This window comes from Pseudonaja textilis, chromosome 2 (genome assembly GCF_049901715.1).
Source record: "Pseudonaja textilis isolate UNSWEBS1 chromosome 2, rPseTex1.2, whole genome shotgun sequence".
NCBI lineage: Eukaryota > Metazoa > Chordata > Lepidosauria > Squamata > Elapidae > Pseudonaja > Pseudonaja textilis.
Window position 1 is genome coordinate 41,407,567 of NC_141991.1, and position 11,611 is coordinate 41,419,177.

Sequence of the window (11,611 nt, forward strand, 5' to 3'; positions counted from 1 at the left end):
TTTTGGTCCAGATTAGGTAGCCCTATAGCAAATAACTGCTGTCTTTGTGTCTCTAAGTCTGCATTTGGGACAGGTAAAATTGGCCACCACCTGCTAAAGGGCTTTGTCTATGTCTGTTTGGATGGAGAAGGATCAAGGAGATTGGGGAGGCAACTGCTAAAGGAAAACGCTCTGCTGGTGCCAAAGAACTGGTACTTGTGGACAGAATGTGCCAACTTAAAATTTACAGGGTAACATTAAGAAGTAGACTGGGAGGAGAAAGAGCAAAAATCCTGTGCCTGCAGTTCTTCAGTTTTAAGGGTGGCAAACTATGTTTAAATAACCTTTGAAATCTCCTTCAGCCAAAAAATAATAACAATAACCCCGCACACACATAAAACCCACAAGATGTCACAATTTATATTTTGCAATGAAATGATAAATCCTGTCAAAAATGGAAAGGGGTAGGGATGGAGGTAAATCCTGGAACTATTCAAGAAAATAATTCTTGAGAAAATACATGTATTATATGTCACAATTTTCCTATTGATGGGTAATATAAGTGTCTGTGTCCCAAATAATTTGAAGAAGAAACTCCCGCAGTGCCTAAATTGGACTATTCTACTGCAGTGAAAGGAAGATTATTGGCTGTTAAGGGGGGAAAGGCCACTAGAATCTGTTTCAGTCTATATGGTGTTGAAGTTATTGGTTATGGTGAGAACCACAGCTTGCCAACTCCAGCTGTTTCCTGGAAGGTATTAAAGCTTCCTGTTGCTAATAATTGACAAGCAGGGATTTGCAGGGCTTTGAATCTGAATCTGAGAAGTTGAGTGTCATAGCTGTGAGCATCTCCCTATGGAAGCCATATAGCAGCTCTCAGAAACAAAAAAAAAAGTTTGAATTAAAGATGATTAAAGACACGTGTTTTCCTGAGGATTGTGCAGATTACCACACAAGGCTAGGAAAAGATCCAGCTTCTGTAAGATGTTGATCATATTCAGCATATCCTGAAACTGCTTTTTGGCTTCGGATCCAATGTGCCTCTAACATATTTTTAGAAGCAAGGCAGGTGCAGTTACCTTAGCCAATCTGATCTGGAGTTCTCATGGGCTCTAAATAGCATACAGGAAGTCCCGCTAAATACACTGGGGTTGCATGTTAAAGGAGTAAATTACAGAAGCTCAACTGATGCAGCCACCATCATTTTTTATCTGATTGAACTTAACCTATCTTAAGCAGGGTTGATGGCCATAATATCTCCATTTATTATGTTGCAGGGTTCACTTGCAATATTTAGAATACTTGCTGTTAGCGATGGCTTAATTCTCATACCAAAAGTCTCCGGAGCAGGATCAATAGTTCCATAATATTTATGATTTGAAGTATTGCTATGAGGAGAGAAAGAGAAGATGTAACATAGCACACACCGCTTTAGTTTATTTCTTTTTTTTCCTCTCTCTTTAAAATGCCTTTCACTTGATCCTCATTAACAATCTTATCAGGAGGCTGGACTGAAAAAGACTAACTTGTCCAAAGTCTCTCAGCCAGCTCCAGGTTCACATGGCGACATGAAGCCCGATTTTCCTGGTCCAAATCTAGTTTCTTTACCATTGTACTACAAAGCTGAACTTTTATAGATAAAAGCCGAGGATAAGCGTCTGCCCTTTTCAGTATCCTGAGACATTGAAATCATTCTCATGCATCCAATATTTAACACTAAGGAAAACATAGCCAATTAACCTTTCAAATATAACCAGGCTAGGCCTAATAAATTGGGACTCAGATGACAAAAAGAGACATCTTGAAAACTCTCTTTGTGGTTTTCTAATAGTTGTCTGTATTTTTGTTATCCAAATACGATTTGTGATAAATGAGGCTAAATTCCTGTGACCATTAGTTTTTCTTGTCTCAAAACATGTGGTTAATTTGAAATGAACGGGGACACAGACAAAAGGTAAATAAATTATGCTGAAAGGAAAGCCATAGGTTTTCTTCTATGTTCTCCAGAGTTGCTGCAAATACTGCGTTTCCTAAGTCAATTATGTTTCCTCTTTTCAGAAGAAAAGGGCAGTTCCGTTTTTTGTTTTGTTCTTTTTGAATCAACCCATATAAACAACCGAGCGGGTTGGGCGAACCGGGTTTCTGTGATTTTCACCGTGAGAATCTATATTCTGGACAATCCGATTCGATACGTAAACTGTGGTTTCTGAGGACTGATTAGGTGGGGCTGGCTTCGTCACATCGCATTCTCAGTCTCCAGAAAGAGAGAAGCGATGGCGCGTGGTTTACAACCTGCAGTCAGCTCCGCTCGAACTCCACCTTTTCCCCGCTAGTTGCAGACCGTCACTGAAATACTTAAAGAGGGGGGGGGGTGTATTGCCGGGGAAGCGGGAGGGTAAGAGGCTCTCACCGGATCGCTTGGTTTGCTTGGGCCATGGCTGCGTAGAACTCCTGAAGCTAGAAGCGAACCACAAGCTCCTGGCTTTCACTTTCGTTTCTCTTTATCTCGAAAGTTTGGCCCCAGCCTTTCCGCCCGTCGGGCGAACTTCCCGGTTTGGATTCCGGAAGGGAAAACGCGCAAGAGGGAAGGGTTTCTGTAGGGCTCGCGCTCTGCAGGATGAGCGGCCAAAACAAGGAGTGGGGGGGGAAGGAAGGAAGAGGGAGGGTTCTCGCTCATGAATGTTTTGGGGATCGAGGCTGGAGATGCTTTTGTGCCTCCTGGAGTTTGCCGAGTTATGTCGCGGCCGCTCGGGGTGGGGGTGGATATGCTGCATTACCTTGGCAAACTCCTGGAGGCACAAAAACATCTCCAGCCTCGATCCCAAATCGTTTGTGAACGAGAACACCTCCCTCTCCACCACCCCCACCACTCATTTTGGCCGCTCATCCTGCAGAGCTCGAGCGCGCCAAAAAAACAAAAACAAAGCCCTAAATACATTTGGGGGTGCTTTGGGAAGACAAAAATCAACCCCGAAGATTCCGGAGCAAAATAGCTCACGCGCGTTTGCCGAGTGGAGGTCTTAATTTCTAACTCCGGGATTTTTTGATGGGCTCCAGTCCAAGTACTAACGAGGTCTTTCCCTGCCTAACTGGCTTTTGGATCGCCCTAAGTTAAGTCAGTGCTATAAATATGTTTACTAAGAACTGAATTCAAAGAGATATTTCCCCACTGTAGAACGCTAGCACCCACCCCCTCTCCCTAGAAGAATGAAATATTCTAGGAAATATTAAAAAGGCAGAATATTTTATTTCCCTGGATGAGAAGAGGAGAAACATTTTTAAAGATAAAGCAGCTCCCTACCACCACCACCCCTTCAGCTCCATGGTGATGGGATTGTAACATGGCCCTTAGAACATGATAGGATTAGCCCTCTACCCATCTAACAGTAGGGCTCAGTACATTGCAAAATCACCTGGGGACGTTACACCACCCAGCAAGATTCAACCAAGCCTGGGATTCAAGACAATTTACAAAGTTACCCCTGCATGGCCCCATGGGAGTCTGACAACTAATCAGAATATATTTCTTTCACAGGCACAGGAAGTAAGTTCAAAGCCCCTCCCTCTCTCCCCTCCCCTCCCCCTCTTTTCCTCTCCCTCTCCCCACCTACCTACCTACCTCTTCCCCTCTCTCTCAAGAACCTTTTTTGGCTGACAAACCGTACTGAACGAGTAGTCCTTAATGGTACTACAACGATATGGAGGGAAGGAAATGGGGTACCACAAGATCTATCTTAGGCCCAGTACTCTTCAACATCTTCGAAAGCAACTTAGAAGGGGAACTTATCAAATTTGCAGATGATACTAAAGTGGCCAGGAATAGCCAACACCTTAGATGATAAGCTCAAGATCCAGATGGATCTTGACAAGACTTGAACACTGGGCCCAATCTAATAAAATGAAATTCAATGTAGACAAAAGTAGTTTACACTTAGGCAAGAAAAACCAAAAAATACACATATAGACTGGGTGAAACCAGGCTTAATAGCAGTAATTGTGAGAGGGATCTTGGAGTTTTAGTGGACAACCAATTAAATATGAGTCAGCAGTGCATTAACAGGGATACAATCAAGATCAAGTGAGGTACTAATACCACTCCATAAAGCCTTAGTAAGACCACCCCTATAATACTGCATCCAGTTTTGGCCATCACACTATAAAAAAGATATTGAGACTCTAGAAAAAGAAGAGAAGAGTAACCAAGATGATTAGGGGACTGGAGGCTAAAACATTCGATGAACATGTGCAGGAACCAGGCATGGCTAGTCTAGTGAAGAGAAGAACCAGGGGAGACATGATAGCAGTGTTCCAGTATTTGAGGGGCTGCCACAGGGAGGAAGGGATCAATCTATTTTCCAAAGCACTGAAGACCAGACAAGGTATAATGGATGGAAGCTGATCAAGGAGAGATTGAACCTAGAAATAAGGATAAATGTTCTGACAGTGAGAGCAATCAACCAATGGAATAGCTTACCTTCAGAAGTTGTGGGAGAAGAGACTGGACTACCATCTGTCAGAAATGATGTAGGGTCTCTTGCTTGGGTAGGGGGTTGGACTAGAATACCTACAAGATCCCTTCCAACTCTATTAATCTGTTACTAAATATCACAACTCCTGTCTGCAATGGTAAATGGATTTGTTTTATATTACCATACAGCAGAGTGTTTTCCAGATTTCCATAATGTCTGTATTATACAAATGGTTACAATAGTGATGGCCCAGATTCAAAAATCTCAGTCCCTGAAACTAATCAGTCAACCTGGACAAATTACTACCTCTCTGCCTAAATTATCTGATTGTTTTATTATAAGAACCAAGAGTGAAAGAAGAAGCCATAGACACTATACCAGACTCCTGAAAATTTGTTCAATAAATGTGGAGGAAGGTACATTTAAGCATGTAATTTTCCACGAACTGGTGAACAGCACATAGGCATGCTAAATTTATGTGACCTTTCAGCTTAAGGAGAAAGAGAATGTGTATGTGAGTCATTCCCAAAGTGGCTGCAGTGAGAGGATGGATAGTGTTCATTGTTGACCTTATGCCCTACTTGTGATCTTCTTAAAGTCTCTTCTTTGCTTTGTGGCTAGACCTTTGAGTTCATTTAACATGGTTCCCTTTAGTCATTTGAGCAAATAAACCCTTCTACCAAGCAATGTAGACAGTCTGAGTACAAATTACTCCAGAAAAAAAACCCAAGCTTAAAAAGAATTGTCAAATGTGCCTGACCACTTAACCCTCTAAAGAATAACCAACACAACCTATTTATTTCATTTATTAATCAAATTTATATAACTTCCCATCTCACAAGACGATGAAAAAGATAGTATTGCCATATATTAAAAACATCTCAGAAACAACCATCAAACTCTTACAGCCAATGGTATCATCGTAGCATACAAACCTTCTGAAATATATTAAGTAAACCAAAAGACTCAGAAGCCCCAGAAGTAAAAATAGGACTCATCTACAACAATATAGTATAAGGACTGTAACAGCCACTACCTAGGCCAGACAAACTGAAGACTTGCAGAGTATATCCATATACACTAACTAGCAGTCAGAAGACACAATGAAAAACATTTAATTGTACAATACATGGACAGACTCAAATATAGTTCAAATGGGACCTTTGAACATCCTAGACTAAGCGAAGTCCAGAAATGTTAAGGAATTCCTGGAAGTTTGGAAGTCAGACAAATCAGCCATCTATAGACACATAGAGATAAACCACATTTATGGACCATTCAAAAGAAATGATAAAAAGCTACAAAGAAGCAAAAAGATCAGAACATATCCTTTCCAGCAGCCAAGACAGAGGTAGTATTCAGCAGGTTCTACCCAATTCTGGAGAACCGTTAGCAGAAATTTTGAGTAGTTCGGAGAACCAGCAAATACCACCTCTCACTAGAGATTTTACAGTATCTTTTCCCTGCCACAACCGCCAAGCCACGCCCACAGAACCAGTAATAAAAAAATTGAATCCCATCACTGAGCCAAGACCTAGATAAACTGGGATTAACACCAAACAAGTTGGGGAATAAAATGTTGGCAAACAACCAAGCTCACAGAGCATCAAGCATTCAATGATTGGATTACATTCACAAAGGATTCTGTTTCAAACAGTTTCCTCTTTTCCTAAAACACTTTCTTGTGTTAAACTGATAGGCAAACATCTCATATTCCATAGACCAATGTTCCCCAACTTGATATTTTCCAGATAGCAATTTCCAAGGTCCCAATGGATAGGGAAATCCTGGGAAATGCATCCCCTGGACATGGATGGAGCCAGATTGATAAGCAATGCCTAAACAGGGTGAGGGATCTATTATTTCATATTTTGATATCTGTATTTGCGGCTCTGTATTCCTTTGCAATACAGTTCTAGCTCTGTTTTTTATACACATGAATACATTAACTGAGAAGTGGGTTTATAGGTTTCACCAGATTCTCAAAGGAGTGAATGGCCCAAAAGATAGACTTGATCTATTCGAAACCATTAATCTTAGCTGGTGGACCAGTCTCCATTATGGGTCACAATTTAACCCAACATGGTAGCAACATACAGTAGCACTGCTAGAATCCTAATAAACAAAAGGTATATTTGTCTAAATATGGATACCAGGTCTGAAAAATTTATGTTAAGATCTTTCAGGGGGAGAAATGAATAAACCTATAAGGAAAAAAGCAAAATAATCTTCTGTTTGTTTGATTAGACAATATGTAAAACATGCTTAAATGTGTGCCAAGCTAAATAAAAGAAAGTAAAAGAAGGGTGAGACAATTCAAAATTAAAAATCTGATTCAGATACAAAATAAAATGAAAAGCTGCCATGACTAAAGTGCTCTGAAAAGCTTTTTCTGCATGGCAACCAAATAAGGCCAGAGAACATCTAAAGTTTTCCTGTGGGTTCACAGGTATTGTATCTTTGCTTTCAAGGGCCCTTATGAAAATTATAATATTACAGCAAAATAAAAAGTGACAAACTATGAATACATTAACTGAGAAGGGAGTTTATAGGTTTCACCAGATTCTCAAAGAAGTGAATGGAGTTTCAGCTGTTTGCCTTTTTATCAGATGACCAAAAGTTACCAGAAAACTGTTGAACTGACTGGCACCTTTTAGCAACCTCTGCTGATGTTCTGCTTTCTGTACCATAAAATTTCTTCAACAAATTCAACTCTTGGTAACTTCATGTCCAGGGAGTTTTCTTGGCAATATCATTGAAATGGTTTGCCACTACTTTCCTCTGGTATGCTTCCATTTTATTTCCACATTAGCTAGCAGTTCTGGTGTCTCCCAAATATTTTTATAAGTTTGATTCTGCTTAGTTTCTTGAGAGCCATCATATAAATGTATCTTACCTCAACACTTCAGAACAAACCTGGACTTACGCATTTCAGTTCTCCAAGATAAGCAGCATTGATGTTATCGAGCCAACTCGTTCCTTGCTTGTCCTTTCTTCTTATTCCTCTCTTAGCATCATTGACTTATGAATCAATTTGCATGCATGATATGGCCAAAGTCAAATCAAACTTAATATTGTGACTTTCACAAGTACAGTGTCTCTTATATATATCCTACATTAATATCTCTCAATCCTTTTGGAATCCAAGCTATTATGAATGGGACTATCCTCTCACACTCCAATAACAATCATATGAGATAGATTGGTTGGGTTGAAAGAAAGTGACTGACTGCAATGATCTCATGAAGTGTGCAGATGATGGAGTTTTAAATCTGTCCAAGTCTGCTTTGTTAATTGAAGAGCATAAGTATAGAGTATAAAATTTAAACATTGATTTTTGAACAGGTTTTGCCCTGGAGTGGTCAGTTTGGTAAGAAACTGCTTTTGGTTCTGGGAAGTGAAGAAAGCTGAAGCCAGGAACTGCTACTGCTTTTCAGGGGGCACCATCAGCCCCAGGGAAGATCAAGCCAACCCTCCCCATGATGGCATTCAGGAAGATGCTGAAAAAGCCAGCTGTTCCCACAAAGCATTCGAGTTAATTTTGGCCATCTTTGTCTTTGGTTTTATATTATTTTTTTGGTTTTTGTAATTCTTCATTTTAAATGGTTTTTAAATCTTATTATGGAAGCTTTATCCAGCAGCAAGGTGGATAAGAGTCAGTTACAGAAGTGGTAATTGCATTATTGGAATTGCTGTAGAACCTGGTTAGAGTCAGATCTAATCATAGAGATAATCTAAATGGTTGCTAAGAGTGGGCAGTGGCTTGATGGCACACCTTCATCTTCATCATGCTGCTAAGAGTTTCTGAATTGTAGTGGAATACAAACTGAAAGAATGAGTTTGTGTTGTTTTTCCTCACTCCCCTTTATTTAATAAATTACATTTGTAGAGCTTGGTTGCTATGCTTTTCATTTTATGTTATGAAAGTTATTGGCTTAATCCATTTTGTTGTACTTATGTGAAATGGGTAGCTATATAAATCAAATAAAGTAGCAAATAGGATTATTAACTTCGACAGTGCATGGAACTCTATGGGAAATCTCCAATTCTTCCTCCAAACATATTGGAGTAGAATTGAGAGAAAGAGAGCCTAGGAATCTGTGATCTGTAATATATATTTGCAGTTAGTTCTATTGTGGAGCTCAGCTATCCAGTGGCACTGATCAAAACAATGTCTGGAGAGGGTTCTTGAGTTAATTCAAGATTGTCATGAAATATTTTTTGGAACATGGAATAACTAGGCCAAGCAAACCTAGAATGTAGCACTATATGTACACCAAAATGAGTATATTGGTCAAAAACAACTGTACAAGACTAGCAATGTATAAACAGTATATGTTATTTGTCTTTTATTTTAGTGTGTATGGCAGAGGAAATGCCAGTATGGTCACATTGTGATTGATATTTCTATGTTTTATTTATACACACACACACACACACACACATACACATACATATATGAAAAATATTTTGTTACAGGAGCCTCAGCATGAGATGGCTCACTATTCCTCTGCATGTAGCCGTTGAATGTGTCAGCGGTTGGATCTTCAGCCCTGTTCACTTGATGGTGTCATTCATTAACTACTTAAGGCTGCAAGCAAATTCAGGGGCTTGGAATGAGTATTATGGCATTCACTGTTCAATGGAGGGTTTAGAAAGAAGAACCAGTAGGCAAAGCTACCCTCTGCCATCTGGGACAGTTTCCTGCTATTGCCTAATAGTAGGGGTAGCTCTGTCTGTCTTACATGTGCTCTAAATTTTCCATGATTGTATAAGGCTGCTTCAAACATGTCTTCTTCACACTAAAACAAAATAATGAAGATCCTGTCTCAGAGGTTCATGAGAAATGTTTAAATGTCAGCAGACCTATCTTAAATTTCTTGCAGCTAGACAGATTTGTGTTTGTGTATGTTTGTGAAATGTAATTAAAATGTCATAACTCCTTTAAAAACTGGTGAAAATATTTTACTATGTTTATAATGATCAAGGCACCACCATGTGGTTAGAACTGTGAATTGTTAACCTCCGGAAGCCCTGTTGTCTTCTTCATTAATTATTATGGTTTAAAATAAATACTCACTAGCTGTCATTCCTGCATAAATTAGAAAATCATTTCATAACTAGATATTTGAACTTCATTATTATTTTCATTTTGAGTTGCTAAATATATTCTGCCATTATTTGCCTTTACAGCATAAATAACCAACTAATCAACTGCCACCTTTGTAAATCAAAATACTGCCTCTGACTAATTATACCCTTTAAAATGTATTGCTGGTTTAATGGAAATTTAATAAAAGAGTTTCTGTAAGCATGTATTGATTATATTCTGTGGTAAAACTTTAGTTCAATAAGATATGTGACTCTATGTAAAAACAAAAGTTGGGCATATTTTCTCTAAATACAGTCTAACATTCTAAACCCACCAGAAAATAATAACATTGAATTAAATGACAATTATTCCCAGGCAGACAATTATGGGGATTTCAAACATTAGGCCAGAGGTCTCCAAACTTGGCATCTCCCAGTCTAGTTGAAAATTACAGATCAATCTCTTTATGCTGCGTCACCTGTAAAGTCATGGAATCAATTATTAACCAATCCATTATCCTCCACTTAGAGACAAACAATCTACTCTCTAATAAACAATTTGGTTTCAGAAAAAAAACTATCCTGTAATCTGCAACTCTTACACTGCAAAAACATATGGACTACACAACTCAATCTGGGCAAAGCAATAGACACAATCTACATAGACTTCTGTAAAGCCTTAGATTCAGTGGTACATGACAAACCACTCCTAAAACTAAACGGTATCTCTGGACACCTGGATAGAAGCATTCCTGTCAAACAGACAACAAATGGTCAAAATTAGGAGTGTCTTATCAAATTCTGTACCTATCAACAGTGGAGTCCCCCAAGGCAGTGTTCTAGGACCAACTTTTCTGCCTACCCTGTACAAATACTGTACAAAGGCAGAATGGTAGGAAGATATTAATCTTGATTCCTGGATAAAGATAAAGACAAAGATATTTTGAAGCCAGGAATAAATGTGCATGCTATTCCTTTGTTCCTCAAACCTAGCATCATGTTGGCAGGAAGGGGCAAATTCACTCCCCTTTTCTCTTCAGTGAAAGAAGTGCTGTATCTCAAATTACAGCTCCTAACTCAAAAAGAACCAATTTGTAAAACAAAGGGAGGGGCAAGAATTCCCCCTCCTTCTCCTTTTATGCAAGAGACTTTCAAACATCCTATTTTCTGGCTTAATCTGCATCTTCCCATTGTTAGCCAAAGTAATGAAACAGTTTGAGTGGAACTTGAAAATGTTTCCTCTGTTCAAGTTTTAAAACCTGTGTAACTTTTCTAGATCCTTCTTGTGCCCTCTGACAAAGAAATTGCATTTCTCCAGCTCAGAGGCAATAAGTGAAGCCTCTCCAGCTATTTTTACAACCACTCTGGCCATTTTATTGGGGGTCATAATTCATTACTGACAGACCATCTTCAAAGCAAAGAAGCCCATCCCCCTCCCAAGACACAAGGCTACTTCAAGCAGCATTTAAAAAGGAACAATTTCTCTTTCTGCTCAAAAACGTAAAATTTCTTCAAGTTCCCCTATCTTTACTAAACAATTTTTAACAGTATAACTCTGCATGCAAACCTTTGGAGTGTTGTATTCGATTGATAGATTTTTCTTCCAGCGAGGAAACAATAAATTCCTCTGGGGTTCACACAGCCCCGTCCCCAGACTTAAGCAAAGCAGCCCACAGCACCATCTGGTGGTCTAGGAGAAATTTCCCAGAGAATTCAAAGACTTGTCTGCCAATTTTTATAAGAACTACAGGGAGTTTCCCAAATTTAACCAATAAAAATTCCTTTTTTAAAAATTATTGTGGCAACATTAAGCAACTTAATGCAAGGTTCCAGTACTACCTGCAGCCTAACCTGTGCTTAGCAACAGTGTCTTCCAGACCTAAGTAACGCTAACAGGCAAACCATGCGTTTTGCTGTCATATCTCCAGACTCAGTGACCCCTCCCTTTGTGCCCATTTGTGTAGCAAGCAACACTAATAGGCAAACCTGCATTTTGCTCTCACATCTTCAGATTCAGCAACGCCTCCTTTTGTGCCCATTTGTGTAGCAAGCATGCAATGCACCCTAAAAGC

General features: G+C 39.3%; 1 protein-coding gene across 2 annotated transcripts in view; it reads right to left on the bottom strand.

Annotated features, from left to right (window-relative positions):
* The window catches only part of LOC113451300 (protein SSUH2 homolog), a 38,936-nt gene extending 36,379 nt beyond the window's left edge, over positions 1-2,557 (bottom strand). The window contains exons 1-2 of one of the 2 annotated variants that reach the window (XM_087923710.1): positions 2,390-2,557; positions 1,312-1,367 (exon numbers count right to left, since the gene is read on the bottom strand). In XM_087923710.1, the coding sequence (XP_087779836.1) occupies positions 1,312-1,367; positions 2,390-2,415 (82 nt within the window). In that variant the 5' untranslated portion in view covers positions 2,416-2,557. The remainder of the gene's footprint in view (positions 1-1,311; positions 1,368-2,389) is intronic. The other variant, XM_087923712.1, reaches the window with a different exon arrangement.
* Between the last annotated feature and the right edge of the window lie 9,054 nt (positions 2,558-11,611).